We start from the raw sequence: 16,812 nt of genomic DNA, 5'->3' as shown, positions 1-16,812 counted from the left end.
CTGGGCCAGCCTTACCAGAGTCGCACCTGAACTCTGTCTCCTCTAGAGAGAAAGTGCAGTTCTGAGGAACCGAGCCCCGCGTCGCACACCAAGACGCGCCGGGGACGTGTAACAGCGAAAGGGCAGAGAGTGAGAAGGGCTGGGCTACCCCGGGGAGGTAGAGGCGCGTCGCTAGGCTCCGCACGACGTCCTCCGTCAGGTCCGACTGCTCGGAGTCCCAGACCAGGCCGATCGTGACGATCTCGGGGCAGTTCATCAGGACGCGGCGGATTTTTATCCTTTGGCCACAGTTACTCTAAAGAAAAACACAGAAGGCGAGTCTTGAAATTACTGAAGCAGACATTCCACAGGTAGTGCCTCGTACGGTTGGCGATGTGCAGTAACAGTCTTAACGTATGTGGGGAATTCATTTCTTCAGCACATTAAAACGAACATCTAACAGACAATTTCTCTTACTGATTACACTGGAAGTTTATTTTAAATTACAGTGCTTTTCCTTGGCATTTTTGTAAATCTGTTAAAACAAGAATTCAGCCTAAAAAAATCAGAAATAGAACCCTTGAAATCATTAATAATGTTACATCAGAAAAGGATGAAACCATTTGTAAAGTTTAAAGAAAAAAAAACAGAGTTAATTTTGTCTTTGGCCGAACGGCAAACTTGCAGAAATAAAACATTAACACACTGCCTTAAACCCCCAGGGCGTTCGGAGCCTTTGGAGAAACAGTGCTGAGGTGCATGGCCCACGTGGCACAGTCCATGACGCAGCCCCCTAAGGGACGCTGCAAAACCGACCCTTCAAGTCGGTCCCACGGGTCACTGGCGCTCAGGGAACCGTCTCCGAGGGGCGTTCCCAACGCCGGCAGGGAGCCCGGGGCTCCGCGCGGGACTTACGGGGCACCGCCTGTCGTCATCGGCCGTGTGCGCGGCCTGCAGCAGGTCTGCGAACAGCTCGGGCTTGCAGCGCTCGTGCCGGGCCAGCATCCTCTCCACCTCGTTGCTGCGGAAGAAAACACGGCCCCAGGTCCGACCGAGGCACGTGGGCCGGTCTGGGGATCGTGCAGGGAAAACACTACGTAGTCAGCAGATGTGCCGTCACTTGTTTCCAGCTTAAAACATGACTTTGTGCAAAAAAGTCAAATGTCGACATTAACCACTTCCGCCAAGATGGAGGCATAGGTGGATGTACCGTGCCTTCTCACACAACCAAATTTAGAGACAACTAAATATTAGCAACAGAAAACACTGCCAGAACACAGAAAATTGAACTTTTTGGAAGTCTGTTAACAACAAATTCTTCAGTCTGACCAGTAAGGGGCAAAACCAGCAGCTGGTGGAGCGGGGTTGCACAGGAAAACTCGGTCAGACGGACTCAGGCACCTGGAACCCAGGAGCGCGGAATCCAGGCCCAGGGTTGGACCTAGTGAGCGACCGCGGGGGGGAAACAGCGAGGGAGCAGGGCTGCGTGTTGACTGTGGTCGCGCATTTGTGCGCGGATAGACAAGCCAGGGAGTGGGCGATTGGACCGGGACCCAGCGGGTCCCCGCAGCAAGCGGCAGTGGAGGGCACCGCCATTTCCCTGCTCTGACCCCACCTCCACATACAGCGTCATAACCCAGCGACTCTGAGTGGCCCGGTACAGGTGAACCACCTAAGGCACTGATCCTCACCCAGCTGTGATAAACAGCAGAGGGGGCCGTCATTTCCCAGCTCTGACCACGCCCCCACATACAGCGTCACAACCCAGCGACCTGGGAGTCCAAGGCTCCGCTCCTCACACTTAACGGGGCGAACAGACCAAAAATGGCTCAAGAAGAGCTCAAAGCCCCAGAGCCTATAAATCTAAGCAATGAAGAAATAGCAAAACTCTCAGATGCACAGTTTAAAACACTGCTGATCAGGATCCTCACAGAACTGGTTGATTATAGGCACAAATTAGACAAATATATGAAGGCGAAACTAACTGAAATGAATGGAATTGCACAGGACACCAATAGCAATGAAATGGAAACTGGGACTCAAATCAATGGAGTGGACCAGAAGAAAGCAAATAATGGCCAAACAGAAAAGAGTCAAGAAGCAAGAATTCAAAGAAATGAGGAGAGTCTTAGGAACCTCCAGGACATCTTTAAACGCTCCAACATCCGAATTATAGGGGTACCAGAAGGGGGGAAAGGCACAGCCACCAGTGGAAAACTTATTTGAACAAATAATAAAGGAGAAATTCCCCTATCTGGCAAAGGAAATAGACTTCCAGGAAATCCAGGAAGCTCAGAGAATCCCAAAGAAGTTGGATCCAAGAAGGAACACACCAACGCACATCATCGTTACATTAGCCAAAATTAAAATGAAAGAGAGAATCCTAGAAGCAGCAAGAACTAAGGGGACAGTCACCTACAAAGGAGTCCCCATCAGACTGTCAGCAGGTTTCTCAAAAGAGACCTTACAGGCAAGAAGGGGCTGGAAAGAGGTATTCCAAGTCATGAAATCCAAAGACCTACAACCAAGATTGCTCTATCCAGCAAAACTTTCATTTAGAATGGAAGGACAGATAAAGTGCTTCTCAGATAAGATCAAATTCAAGGAGTTCATCATTGCCAAGCCCTTATTATATGAAATGTTAAAGGGACTTATCGAAGAAAAAGAAGTTAAAGAAACATGAACAGCGAAAGGACAACAAACTCACAGTTATTAACAACCACACCTAAAACAAAAGCAAACTAAAAGGACAGCTTTTCTAGATCAGGAGTGGAAACATAGAAATGAAGATCTCAAGGAGGGTTAGCAACAGGGGAGTGGGAGGAGGAGATGGGGGGAGAAGGTACAGAAAATAAGTAGCATAGACAGTAGATAGAAAATAGACAGGGGGGAGGGTAAGAATAGTATGGGAAATATAGAATCTAAAGAACTTGTGACACATGGACATGAACTAAAGGGGAGGGATGGTGGGGACGGGGGAGTAGGGTGGAGGGGAATGAAGGGAGGGAATAGAACAACTGTAACAGCATAATCAATAAAAAAATTAAAAAAAAAAAGTTAAATGTCCATCAAGTGGAAAACCATGAAATCTGGCAGACGTATGATAAAAAATCAGGCCAGAACAAAGTAACAGGAAAGTTACACCACTGTTTGGAACTATGTGATGAGGTGCATGATGCTCTGTCCAAAGGTCTTTCCAAGTCAAATCACTCTTTTACATTGTTACTTAAATCACTACATAACTCACCAAGGGACCTGAGTATAAACTTGGGCCCAACCAGAACAGCAGACGGCAGGGAAGGCGCCCTCTCTAGCCCGCTGCTCCCAGGAACAGTCGCCCTGCTCAGGGGGGGAAGGGCCCCTCGCTGGTGAACAGGAGCCCGGCCGCGCCTTCAGCCCCGTCAGGCTCGCCGACCACTTCACCGGGGCCTCCAGGGTGTGTGCCGCGTTTTACCCAACACCCCCCGACTGGAGGCCACTTTTTACTTACATATCGGGGTGCTGAGTATCTTTTGACTTTATTTATTAATTTAAGAGTGGGGAACGGAGGGAGAAAGAGAAATATCATTGTGAGAAATAAATATCCATTGCCTGCCTCTCGTATGCACCCTGACTGGGGACAAAACCCGCAACCTAGGAACATTCCCGGACCAGGGATCAAACTGGTGACGTTCTGCTTTGCCGACAACACTCCGCTGAGCCACACCGGTCGGGGTCGGTATTGCACATCTTTAATCCAACAAACACTCAGACATTTCCAAAAAGAAACGTGATGTGAGCTCTACCGCCCGCACCGGGTTCCGTTCCAGAGGCCCAGCCCTCCGTCCGTCAGTGCCCAGAGCGGGCCACACGCGGGTTCGCAGTTCCGACAGTGTACAGCACGCGACCTCGACGGGAGTGCCCTGGCACTGGCGCGCTCCGCCGAGCACGAGAGAAAGCACCGAGGCTGGTGGGCTCCTTCTCCCAGCCACTGGAGAGGTGGGTGACCAGGAAGATGCCGGAGTTAAAGGAAGCCAGACCTGGGTTTCCATGGTGACGACTCTAGTTACCAGAGGGCCCTCACTGACCCCATTTCTTCATCAACGAAAGAGCGTTTTCATTAGGGTTAAAGTGACAGTTGATGCCAAGCCTGGAACACAGTAAGCATTCAGTACCTGACATGCGGTACCTACGAGTGCAAACAGACAGGAGTCCTGACTCACGCTCCGTGCGTCTCACCGTGTGTATCTGCCTAACTCACCAACACCGACTGACGCAGACGCTGCCTGTACTGCTGAGGGCGGCCGTCGGCCAGCCCCACAGACGGCAGACACTCGCGCAGGTCAGGGCTTACAAAATAAACGCTCGTGGGCTGAGAGGCACTATTCGGTCTGGTAATGGTGACTTTCAGGGGCTTACCACAGGGCTGTTGTCGAAATGTAGCGCACGAACTCCGTGAAGGGCAGAGGGTCCGAGGAGGCCCCACAGCTGCGGCACACGCACTGCGGCGAAAACAGGTGCTTAATTCACCCATCTCGGCACAGACGGGCACCTGGGCGGGAGGGGCCCGCTGCTCACCTGCTCGTACAGGGTCATGGCGAACTTCTGGTGGGTGACGCAGCACTTGGAGGTGCACATGTCAGCGTCCTGGCCGGGCACGATGTGGAAGTGGATCCTCTCCAAGATGTTCTCCTGATTCAGAAACCGGGTGGCCAGTGAGTCGAGAACCTGGCAGAGGGCACTTCAAAACACAGCTCTGCAAACTCCACAAACTTAAAAACCTTCTGAAGGCTTCCTGACGTCTCAGATTAGAAGCGCCCTCCGTATCGTCAGCTTTTCTACTTAACCAACACTTCAAATCGTGTTCCATTGTCCACTATTTGTAGCATTAGCTTTTTAAAAGCAATAACAAAAGAAACATTATAATGTAATGTATGGTTGTAATAAAGATTTTTTTAATCCTTTTAAAAACCAGCACGTGGTGGCTGACATCTGGAACTTAACATTAGAAAGCACAGTCCCCCTGTTTTCAGCACTCTCCCAATGCTAAAAGCTGTTAATTTAAAGAAAAAGGCCCCCCCGTTGGACCGTGTGGATCATCTGTACAATGTGCACCGGCACATTGATCAGTGATCAATGATCAATACCAGTGACAACACCTGCTCTAACAGCCTCATGCAAGGAACGAAATCTGGAACAGATTTCAAGTGAAAGTTCGGATTTGTAGTGCAAATCAACAAGGGCATTTATTTCTTCAAAAGACAACTCTCCTTTCTACCAGAGCTGAAATAACGGCTCCTTCTGGCCAGCCACTTCCTCCTCCTCTGCCCCGGTGGTTTGAGAAGGCGCAGTGGTTTAAGCCAGGACGGTCTTGAACTACCGTGTCCTGCACCACTGCGTTTCATTCGAGAGAAGTGAACTGTTCACTTCAGTGTCGTGCCCAACATGCTTGATACTTGACGCACTGGGTCAGTTCTAAAGTGGAGAAGGGTGAGAAGCGGCTTCCCGACTGTGGGTGCTGTTCCGGACGCTTTACCCAGCACCGGGAGGGTGGCCCTGGTCTGGCAGCCTCGCGCCTGCCGCAGGGATGGTCGGGTGCTCACGAGGACACACCACGACGCACACGCCAGGTAGACTCTGCGGGACTCAGAGGCCCGCGAGGCTGTCCTTGTGCACCTCCCCGCCGGCACCCACTGGCCGAGCCTGCGCCCCTGACCAGGTCTGAAAGGCTGTGCGTGGTTCCGCAGGGAGCAAAGACTGTACCCCCTGCATGGAGCTGTCGCCCCAGGAGGGAGGGCGCCGCCCCGAAGGTCAGACGGGGTCTGGACGCGCATCACAGAGCCCCCTCCCTGAGGAGCAAGCACCATGTGAAGGTGAAAACACGGGGGCGGGGTGCAGGTGAAGGGACTCTGGGCAGGAGGCCTGACCTGGGGGCGTGGGGACAAGACAACAGTCGGACGAGGAAACCCGCCCAGGGTTCTGAGGGGAGAACTGGCAGGATTTGCTGGCTACGTGCAAGACTACGGCAGAGTCTGCTGCACCTTAAACACCTGCGGCACCGAAACATTTTGAGTTCTGCCCAGTGTGAGAACATGCCAGCCCAGTAAAGGTGGGGGGCGGGGCAGGATCCCAGCCTAAATGATACTATTTAACTGAATAAAGCTCTTCGCGCCCATAAATACATTTTAAAACATTCTAACACTCAATAAAACTTGGCACACAGCACAGAGGTCCGCCAGCACAAGGGCCAGGCCCCGTCCAGCGGTCCAGCGCTCCTCCCTGCGCACTGTAGGTTCAGGATGGGGCTCAGGACCTCGCCCCGCACCCCGCACCCCCAGACGCCGGCGGAGGGCTGCCCATGTCCCTGCTTACAAAGCACTCAGCGGCATCGTCCATGAGGCCCAGCTGGAACCTGTGCTCGTCCCTGAAGCTCTCGGCCAGGGCGCGCCGCACGTTGTCCGAGGGCAGCGCCTTCTCCCGGCTGTGCCGGAACTGCGCAAACATCACCTGTGAAGCCACAAGCGCGGCCATGAGCATCATGTCCACAGTTTCACTGCCACACTCGCCATCGAACACCAGTCCTGCTGGCCTAAAATTCCACCCACAGGCCAAGTGCCGGAATGACAGGCCTAGCCTCATGCAGCACAGGCCGGGCCCCCGAGTGCTGTCCCGCTGGGCAGACTTGAGAGAGGCCTGCTTTTAACCATCCCCAGCTGATTCTGATGCAGGTCTCGGGAAGTTCTGAGATAAGCTGCTTTAAATCTGAAAGTGCCATAGGAACTAAAATTAGGTTAACCCAAAACGAACACCTAATTACAGGACAACCAGTAGGAACTCGGCAGCCCCAAAATGCGTGGACGACATCTCAGTTCAACCATGTCAACGAGCGTTACCTTCAGCCAGCACAGACCGACTCCGGCTCCGCCTGCCCGCCTGCCCGCCTGCCCCTCTATTCTCAGCCCGGGAGGCACGGCCAGGCCCCAGAGCCTGCCTGGGCCAACAGACAGGCCTGGTTTCCCAGACAGCATCACCCCATGCCCACCTGGGGCCTCTGCCTGCCCGAACGCTCCGCCCACTCGGCCACCCCGCCCATTCATCATGTCTACGTCACCCTCAGTGAGGCGTTCCCCCCCCTCAGCTCTGTCCCCTTCCCCACTGCTGCTTCTCTTGCAGTCACTAGCACCTGATATACTTTCCAGTTTGCCTAGTTATCCCCGTCTCCTCCCTGGAAGAATATAAGCACCATGAAACAAGTTTTTTATCAGTGTTGTTCACGGCTGTTTCCTTGGTAACCAGAATTCAGTAGTAGCTCAAAAAATGTGTTAAAATACTTTCAAAATAATACAAAAGGTACTGTTGCTAACGAAGGTGAAAAATGACATGAACCCGAATAAGCCATACTTGACGAATTCATCTTCAAAACTATAAGTTACTGGACGGTGAACTTTCATTGCAAACAAGATGATCGAATATGTCACATACATCAAACAGGCCACCAGGCAGAATTAAATCCCTGGAGGAACGGCATTAGCCTTCCAGAGCCGGGACGGGGTTACCTTCAGCGCACAGAATATGCAGGCCTCCCCCTGGCAGGCATGTCCCGTCAGCGCCCGCAGGCTCCTTCGGAAGATGTCCAGCTGCCACAGCACCTGGAACACAGTGGGTGTGGGAGAGGCGGACAGTGAGGCTCTGCTCACGGAGACGGGAGACTGGCACGGCCTTCCGGCCGCAGGAGGCTAACGACTGGTCCACCCCGGGGACGTGAGCAGACACGCACGGCCCAGAGAGCGGCAGCTGGGCCCACGCAGCCGCACGCAGCCAGGGCGCCTCCAGCGGATGATGCGGCATGACCCCTACCGATGCACACGTGAACACGGGACAGACGAGCCTTTCGGACCTGACCAGGTTCCGCAAGGGACCACAAGCGACACACGCACTCCACAGGGAAGGACGCCCTAGGAGTGGGGACCTGGGGTGCTGACTGGAGGGCTTGGCGGGGGCGCGGGAGAGGCAGCGACTATGACCCTGGGGAGGAACTGGAATTGGGAGAGCCAGGGCGCGGCCAACAGGGGTTAGTCAGCACAGGGCGAGCGAGAAGCAAGTGTGAGCAGAGGCTGGTGGCCCCCGAAGGAGAGGGGGCTGGGCCGGGGCTGCAGCAGGAGAGGGGGCAGCAGTTCCAGCCCCAGGGCCAGACGACGGTAACAGCAGGAACCACAAAATACTGCAAGGAAGGAATAACCCAAGTACTTTTGCTGCACTTGCACATGCGTCATTTTCTACTACAAGACAAAAGCAAGATAAACAAGCAAGCCTGTCGCGGTTTAAATAAGTCGGCCTGGTACTCGAAGTCGTTGTGAGAAGTCTGCTGCCTCTGCCACGGGGACCCCTGGCTGCCTCGCAGGCTCCTGCCCGGATGGAGCGCCGTGTGATGGCCCGGAGGGCCCAGAGCAGCGCCCAGCACAGCCGGCGGGCATGGACCCTGGCTGCCCTCTGCTGCTGGAGCTGCCCTCCCGGCCACCGCCCCAGGGAACAGGGGAGTCTGAGAGGAGAATGGCCCAGGTTTCCCAGTGCGGCTGTAACTATAAACCGGCTCTCACCAAGCCCGACACAGAAACCTGGGAAACGCAGTGCGCAAGCGCACCCTCGTCGAGCTGCTGACGCCAGTGAGGGAGGAGGGACGGGCTGTAGGGCACGGAGACCGGACGGCAGGGTCTCTCCCGGGAGACCCCCGAGCTAGAAGGAAGAGGGGCGGAACCTTTCAAACACTGAAAGAGGAACACCGTCAACACAGGCACCTTTGGCGGAAGAAAGCATCATTCGAACACAAAATGAGCCCTGGCCCTGTGGCTCTCTTGCTCGGAGTGGCCTCCTGCGCACCAAAAGGTTGCGGGTTCGATCCCAGGTCAGGGCACATATACAGGAGGCAACCCGTCAATGTCTCTCTCTCTCTCTCTCTCAGCATACTCTCGGGTGAGGATTAAAAATAAATAAACAAGCAAACACGACAAAATCGATTTTTGTCCGGACCCCCATAAGCTGAAAGAACTCATCGTCGACAGCCGCGCAACGAGAACGGTCGTGCAGGGGCCCCCCTGCAGGAGCAGCGGGCGGGAGGAGGCAGCGGGGCCCAGGCAGAGGGGCGCTGGGCACCTGCGAGGCAATGCCACGGACCAGGGCGAGTCACCTGCCTGGCGGTGGTCAGCGCAACGGCCATTTAACAAAGTACCTTCCCGTGGGAACAGGACCCCGCGTCCTTCCCCACGATCGCGTCCTGACGCAGACCCCGCCCCCGTGGCGCTGCGCTTTGCAATCCCGGCTCCCTAGGTGACCCTCACCGCTCCAGCGTGCAGCCCACGCCTGTCTGCAGCAGAGGCTCCTGGGCTCCAGGGGGACGAGGGTCCCCGTGTCCCGTGTCACTCAGCGAGCATCTTCCTGCACGTCTGGCAGCACCCGATGCAGTGAGGCCGGGCCGGCGTCCAGACGTGAACGTGAACGAGAGTCCACACCTCCCCAGCCCACGGGGGTCCGCGTTCCGGGATGTACCCGACAGGGGGCGACAGAGAGCGCACGTCCGAGCCGGCAGTCTGCGCATGCGCTGCGCTCCCTTTCCCCCCCCGGGAGTCCGCCAACCAGCCCCGTCTCCCCCTCTCAGGTCTCGGGAGCGAAGACGCGTCGGACACGCGAGCAGGCTGATGTGTCAGAAACGCACTCTTCCAGGGTATATTCTAGGGCCCACGGAATACTCCCCAACACTCTAAGTCTGCCGCGTGGTTAGCAGTGGTGGAAGGACACGGGGTCCAGCAAACCTGGCACCGGTGAGTTAGGCTGGGCCGGACGCAGAGGGGACTCGCAGCCCGGACAGAAGGCAGGGCTGGTGCTTGTTAGTCGCAGGGGCTCAGCAGGGGCTGCAGCAGGGTGGGTGGGCCTTCCGCGTAAGGAAGCCGGGCCCGGGCCCAGTTCCCCGGGGCGGAGGGAGAGCGGGAGTGCCGAGGCCGGAGGCCCGCAGTCTCCTGCACCCCGAGAGCTTGCTCCTTCTCACACCGTCTGTGGGGCGCCCCCGGATTTCCTTTGTTAAAAAGTATGTGCGGGGGGGGGGGCGGACTAGCTGATTCAAAACAAGATTACATAGTGCACTAAGTAATCATTATAAATCGAAAGATATTTTTATATCACTTATTGGCAAAAAAAAAAAACCCAGTTCCATTTGCTATAACCAAAATGCCCAGCCAAAATATTTCCCCACCATTAAAAGTGACCATAAAAACTCATTCCAGTCAATATAACTTCATTCTTAACTTACGAGTTAAAGGAACACTGACAAAGAACTTCCTGAAAAGCACCCGCTAAGCCTGCGAAAGACCCGGGCCTCACCTGCACGGCGCTGTTGAGGAAGCAGCTGTTCTGCCCCGGCTCGTTCAGCAGTCCCTTGGTGGGCGCCAGGGACAGCAGGCTGCCCGGCTGGTAGGCCCGCGCCAGGCCGCCGCCCGGCTTCCGCAGGAACCTCACCCAGGCCATGCCCGCGCGCGGTGTCCGCGTGGAAGCCCGCGGCTCTACACCGCCGCGGCGCCTCGGCCCACGCGGCCCGGGTCTCCACCTGCCCGGGGGAACGCGCCGCAGGGCACCATGGCGACGGAAGCCGCCGAGTCCGTACTGTCCCCGACGCCGTCAGTTTTGAGGACTTTGTCGTGTGAGAACAGGGTGCGGGAACGTGGGGTTTGGAAAACTAAAAAGGAAGGCCATTTGAAACACGGCCTTAGAGATTTTTATGTGTTAAATTTTAAGAGAGATTTGTATAGATTAAAAAGAAAAAGATTTTTCCAAACTGTTACAAGTAATGTCGATGAATAAATCATTTTCTTTCAAGCACAAGCCATTGTCTTGTCTGGCCTGACCCTCTGGCCCCTTGTTCTCCTCACGGACTTTTCACAAGAAGGAAGGTTGTCTCTCCGGTGACGTCGTCAAAGGTGACTCCGTGTTTCACACCCGTGTGGCCTCGAAGCAACTCTACAACGAAGAAACACATTTAAATAAAGGGAAAGGCTAATCGAGAAAACCCCTACTTTACTCTTGGAACACAAATACTGAATAGATATTTAAAATGTTGCCTATGTAATCATAAAAAGATTAGAGTTAATGTTCCAAAATATGAAAATGAAAACACGGTTTGTCATTAAAAACATGTAAATGTCACGGTAACATCAAACGCTGCAGAAAGCAAGCCGATGGCTGTCGGCACCTGGCACAGAAAAGGTGAAGGGACGAAGAGGTGCCGGCTTGCAGGAGTAAAAGAGGTCGCGAGGCGGCAACAGCACAGGGCATGTGATCGATAGCAGCGTAACGACAACATCCCCATAATATTGCAACAACACAGGACCGCAGGGCTGGTCACTGCAGCTAAATCAGGCAAACGAAGCAGCCTCTCCCAGACGCTGCTGCCCTTCCGCAGGTCCGGGGTTTTGACCCGTCCAGACGGAGGGTGCCCATGTGGCCACCGATAAAAGCCCGGGTCCCTGCGAAGCCTCCTGGTGGACGCATTTCCATGTCACCACAATGCGATGCTGGAGCAGTGGCCTGTCCCAAACGAATCCACTGGGAGAAGCCACTAGAACTTTGTGCCTGGTTTCCACCAAACCTCCCCCACGACCCTTCTCCGTCCGCTGACGGCTCCGTGGCCTTTCTCCGTCATTCAGCAGGGCAGTGAGCCCAACGACACTCCCAGACAAGGCAGGCTAGGGGAGGGGTCTGGGAGACACCACCGGCACAGGGACCCAGAGCTACTTTGTTTCTGTCAGGCCGGCAACACTTACCAGTGACCCCCTCCGGGGAGAGATGGAGCCCGCACTTTCCTTTCTCCTTGACTGACACTTGACTGCCAGGAAATGTAATCATACCCCCCTACCCTGTGGCTATACTGTAGCAACCTGGCAACAACTATTAAAATTAAAAGCAAACACACTTCAATCTAAACACAAAAACAAACAAAAAACACAAAAGCCAATACTGACGATCTATGCCCCTAAAATAAGAGCACCTTCCTGAGATGTATGGGCAGGTGCAGTGAGACTGGAAGGAAACGAAACCAGTGTCCACAAACAGGAACGTAACAGTGGGACACTTTTCAGAGACAAAGGCAAAAGGCAGAAACGTAGTAAGATCCCGTTTTGGTGAAATAGCAGGTGTGGAAATACAGATCTCTCTATGAGCACCTGAGCAAGGAAGGGGCAGAGAGTGTGTGTGTGTGTGTAATTGAAATGGAGTCGGACAGTGAAGCTAGAAGGGACGCACAGGGAAAAATCCCTACGAACTGGGGTTCCCACAACTCCCCACAGGTCCTCTGAACGTGCCAGCACGACTCACCGGCGGACTTTGGGTCTATTAGGAAAGGACAGCACCTGGGCACAGCCTGCTGCGAGGGAGGCGAGGGGCGTGGGGAGGGCAGGGAGTTGGGTCCTCTGCAGACACACGCCCTCACGCACCCCAACCCCCACGTGTTCCCCACCCCAGACCCACAGGCCCTTAGTGACTGACTCAGTGCCCTCCACCCGCCCCTCCCTGGAGGAGGAGGAGGCTGAAGTCCGCTCCTCTAACTCACACGCCAGTTCCCCTGGCAACCAGCCCCACACGAGGCTGCACGGGAGCCTGGCACAGGCCACCTCGTCCCCACGCTAGAAACACACACCCTTCCCCAAGACTCCAAGGGGTTCGGAAGCTGTGGGGTGGGAAACGGGGCCAGAGGCCACATGGCTACTTCTTTGGGCCACACCTGCCCATAACCCCACCCGAGCCGGTCTCCCAGCACCTTCTCCACTTTGGCACCTGCTCTCACTGAACACACCGCGAGAAACCCTGCTCCGAGGCCACTGCCTGGCACTCCTCTGCCTGGAGTGCGCTTGTCCTGGACACCCACACAGCTTCTCCCCGGGTCCCTGCGTGTTGCTTTGCTCAAGAATCAGCCTCTGAAAGAGGCCCACACTTACCTAGACTGCAGCTCAGCGCCGTCTCCACCCCCCACTCCCCTTGCTGCCCCGCCCTCAATTCTCCCTGGCGTCCATTCTGCACCGGCTACACACGTACACCTGACTGTGCCCACTATCCTGTCCTCTCCCATCCTTGGGGAATGTGAGCTGAGTCCCGGCGTCTGGAATGGGGCGCAGTCCATGGTAGGCTCTGGCTGAACGCTTCCTGAACAGAAGCTCTGGCAATGAAGCAAAACCTCATGAACACGCCCTCTGAAGTCAGCGTTCCTACCAGAGATGACCCCGGCGCTCAGGGCCCAGGTCTGCCCTGCCCATCTGGTGGCGAGGTCAGGATCGGTGTGGACCGGCACAGAGGCTGGGCGGCCTTGGCCCACGTAGCAGTCCAACAGAGGAGGAGGACCGTTCCAGGACCCAAACAGCCGGCTCCTCTGAAAACGGCATTTGGTGGGGGCCGAGAGGGGCCGGGTTTAGTGTGCAGCCAATGGGGTGCAGGGGAGCCGAAGTAAAGGGTGCCTGCTGGGTCCCTGCGGCCCCCGACACAGGCGGAGCCCCCGACACAGGCGGAGCCCACGCACCAGCTGCCTCGGGACTCGCCTGTCGTTTCTTCCGCCTTGGTCAGGTGCTGGAGCACACTCGGGACTCAGCTCCTGAACCCCTAACGCAGGTCCGTCCCTCATCCACAGTCGCCGCTATGCAAAAGGGAACCCTGGAGTTATGGTAAGAGTCCCAAACCATGAGTGGGTAAGACACCTAACACACACCTGACACCTCGCAGGCACTCGGTACAAGCAAGTGGCTGTAATGACAGCAGCAGTGCTATCTTTGGCGTCAGAGCATTTTGAACAACATAAGCAAACATTTGAGTCAAGTGAGCAAGCGTGTGACGTGACATTGTGTGTCCCACTTGCCATCCTTCTGCGGTCCGGTCCCTCAAGCCTGCATCTCAGTCTCCACTTCAGCCTTTCTCCAGACTCAGTGGAATCGGATAAACTGCACACCAAAGCATCAATGTCTAAACTTTTAAATTCGTTAGTAAGTCATTCTCAGTAGAAAATGAGCAATTGCCTGTAGAGTTACATATACTCTAAGAAAACGTGACATGTGAAAAATTCTCATTCACTGAACACTGTTTGGGAGCACTTCCCTTCACAACTGCATTTAAACATTCACGTGCGAACTGGACCACAGGGAGAATGGAGCTAAAGCCCCAGAGGCAAAGCATCAGAAACACAGGGCGGCGACTCTGAGACGGGCGGGCAAGCAACAGGAAGATTCACTCCAGAGAAAGTCGACCTGCGACAGCCCTTCCCCCGTCACAGGGGTGGGTGTCTGAAACTGCGGCCAGTGCTGAACCCCACATCTACTGAGACTTTTCCTACACATGCTCACCTCGGATAAAGCTTAACTGGTCAACTAGCCACTGTGAAAGACGACAACTAGCAACAGAGACGTTATAAAGTGCAAGAAACATTGCATGAATGTGCCCGGCTCTCTCCCTTGGCAAACTGGCACGAATGTGTTCCTCCTTCAGGATTTCACGGGAACGAGACTCCGTGTCACTCCAGATCTTGGCGACCTCAGCACACGAAGGCGAGGAAATGCGCCTCTCACTGGAGGAAGCACCTGCGGCACTCCCGGCCTCGGCGCATCCAGGCCGCCCAGGCCGCCGCTCTCCTGCGTCGGGGGTGCTGAGCAAACTGAGGCGCCTCGCACCCAGCACTGCGGTCCCAGGACAGTGGGCGCGACACCCCAAGCAGCGCCTAAGTGACCCACGGGCAGGGGACACCCGCAGGGCGGGGATGCTGAGCAAGGGGCGGAGTCACTCTGGGACAGTGACAGACATCATCACATCGTGTGATGCCGGGCTGCTCAGCACCAGGCACGACAAAAAACTCATGAACTGTTCACTTCTGGAATTTCCCATCTAGTGTTTTCGAGCTGAGGCTGACCGTGGTAACTGAAAGGGGGAAAGCAAAAGCTGCAGATAAGGGGGCACTAGTAAAGCTTTTCAGAAACATCAGTACAAACATCCTTAATGAGGATTTAAAGTCATAAGTAAATGAAGATTCATCTGGCCACAAAAAAAATGAGAGCACCCAAATGCCCACTTGACATCGCTGTCACCACGTCTGCGTCCCTGAGAACCCTCCCGCTGCTGCATCACTGTCCTGGGGGAGGTGGGGGGTGGTGCACCCACCACCCAGTGCTCTTCGGACACTTCAGACATCAGGTGCATGCCACCATCTCTGGGTGCCCTTAGCTAGTCAGTCCTCCTGTGACCCAACCCAGTACGAACCCTCACAGAGGAATGTGCGAAGTTTGGGGGTTCCCAGCGTTCCTGGGTGTGCCCTCGGGGACTTCCGGCAGCCTGATGCCGCGCCTTTGTCAACTACATTGCTATTCCTTCGACTCCTGACCACAGGCCAGGGTTCTAATCCTGGAGCCCAGTTTAAGAAACTCCTGAGGGAAGATATGGGTTAACTTGGAAAAAGCAAAGAACAGATACTTTTTGCCTAAATGTTCTATATATGTCAAATTCCTCCTGTTAAAAATAAAGTGTGTAATAACTCGCCAAGTTGAGGATTTTATACGGCTATTTAAAGTGACCTGGGAAGCTCTGCTCTGTGGCTGCACAGGCTGCGTCTGCTCCTTGCCCCCACTACATGGGTAATAGTGGGATGCAGAACCTTCTCAGACCATCGCCTCTGTGCAAAACTAATAATACCACACTAACCCCACATGTGTGTCACTGCTGACTCCCAGCCGGCTCTGCAAAGGTGACGAAAATTGGCACCCCCCCTTCATCCACGGCTGCACCGGCAGCCCACCCCCCCTTCATCCACAGCTGCACTGGCAGCCCACCCCCCCCTTCATCCACGGCTGTACTGGCAGCCCCTGGGCCCGGCGCGCCCAGCACACACCGTCCAAACTACGTCCGGACGCCGCACGCGAGGTGCCACGCTGCAGGCCGTCTCTGGGGTCTATAATTAAGAACACCTTGTAGTTAAAGCTGTCAAATAACAACGTCTGCTAAGTATTTTAGTAACTAAACATCTGTAGCATAGCTTCATCTACCACTTTATAGATTTCAAACATATTTTTGGAAAATCGGAGGGTAAAGCAGGGTCTTCTGTAGAATGGTAGGTGAGTGGATCCAAAACAGTCCCTGCAGGCAAAATAACTCTGGTTTTGACTTTTAAATGTGTCCGTCACCTTAAAATAGATCGGAAGTTTCACAGTTTAAGTCTTTGTCCTGCTGAAACAGGCTTCTAAACCACGATTCCAAATTTGCATTTCTTAATACAAATTTAAACTCTGTGCTACACAGTTTAAAATAAACATTTGACACTAAGTCATATAAAAGATCTTGAATCACATATCAAAAATTATAAGAGTTTTGTGATTTTCTTCTTTTTTTAAGTATAAATATACACTAGGTGGAAAAGGGGGCTTCTCCCCCACTAAAATAGCTATCTTTTAAAAAACTACTTTTAATATCTTCTAGAGAAAGTAATATTAATGGAGTGCCTACTAGTACCAAGTTCCATAAACAATTTACGATCTCCATACATTTTAAAAATATTTTTCTCAAAAAGTAGTAGAGAAAAAGAAAGGTCTGTCCGTGGGCACTTGTTTTTTACACTATAGGAAAGAATACACATAGCTACCAGTGAGTTTAATGGGTGAACAAATTTAAATAAATCACTTCCATGGTTTATGAGCAGTAACCATGAGCCTGGTCAAATTGTCCAAAAGGCTAGTTTTAAAATCCTCCAAAATGTAAAACAAAAACAAAAAGAACTTGTTTTTTCAGGCTATAATTAACTCCTACCAACACTGAGTTAGTCTATTTGGAATTCTTATGACAATGGCAGAT

The 16,812-nt window shown here is 53.9% G+C and overlaps 1 protein-coding gene across 4 annotated transcripts in view; it reads right to left on the bottom strand.

The window, feature by feature from the left end:
- The window catches only part of USP53 (ubiquitin specific peptidase 53), a 50,228-nt gene that overhangs the window by 19,766 nt on the left and 13,650 nt on the right, over window positions 1–16,812 (bottom strand). For all 4 annotated transcript variants that reach the window (XR_008390296.1, XM_053658502.1, XM_053658503.1 and 1 more), the window contains 7 exons: window positions 10,330–10,962; window positions 7,515–7,607; window positions 6,331–6,465; window positions 4,537–4,650; window positions 4,378–4,460; window positions 895–1,000; window positions 149–295 (listed from right to left, as the gene is read on the bottom strand). Coding sequence is in view for 3 of the 4 variants with exons in the window: in XM_053658502.1 (XP_053514477.1) it covers window positions 149–295; window positions 895–1,000; window positions 4,378–4,460; window positions 4,537–4,650; window positions 6,331–6,465; window positions 7,515–7,607; window positions 10,330–10,473 (822 nt within the window). In the remaining variant the exon portion in view is untranslated. The remainder of the gene's footprint in view (window positions 1–148; window positions 296–894; window positions 1,001–4,377; window positions 4,461–4,536; window positions 4,651–6,330; window positions 6,466–7,514; window positions 7,608–10,329; window positions 10,963–16,812) is intronic.

This window comes from Artibeus jamaicensis, unplaced genomic scaffold, assembly GCF_021234435.1.
Source record: "Artibeus jamaicensis isolate MK-2021 breed Jamaican fruit bat unplaced genomic scaffold, CSHL_Jam_final scaffold_537, whole genome shotgun sequence".
In the NCBI taxonomy this organism is placed as follows: domain Eukaryota; kingdom Metazoa; phylum Chordata; class Mammalia; order Chiroptera; family Phyllostomidae; genus Artibeus; species Artibeus jamaicensis.
Note: the sequence above shows the minus strand (reverse complement) of the source record. Positions and strands in the feature narration are given on the sequence as shown.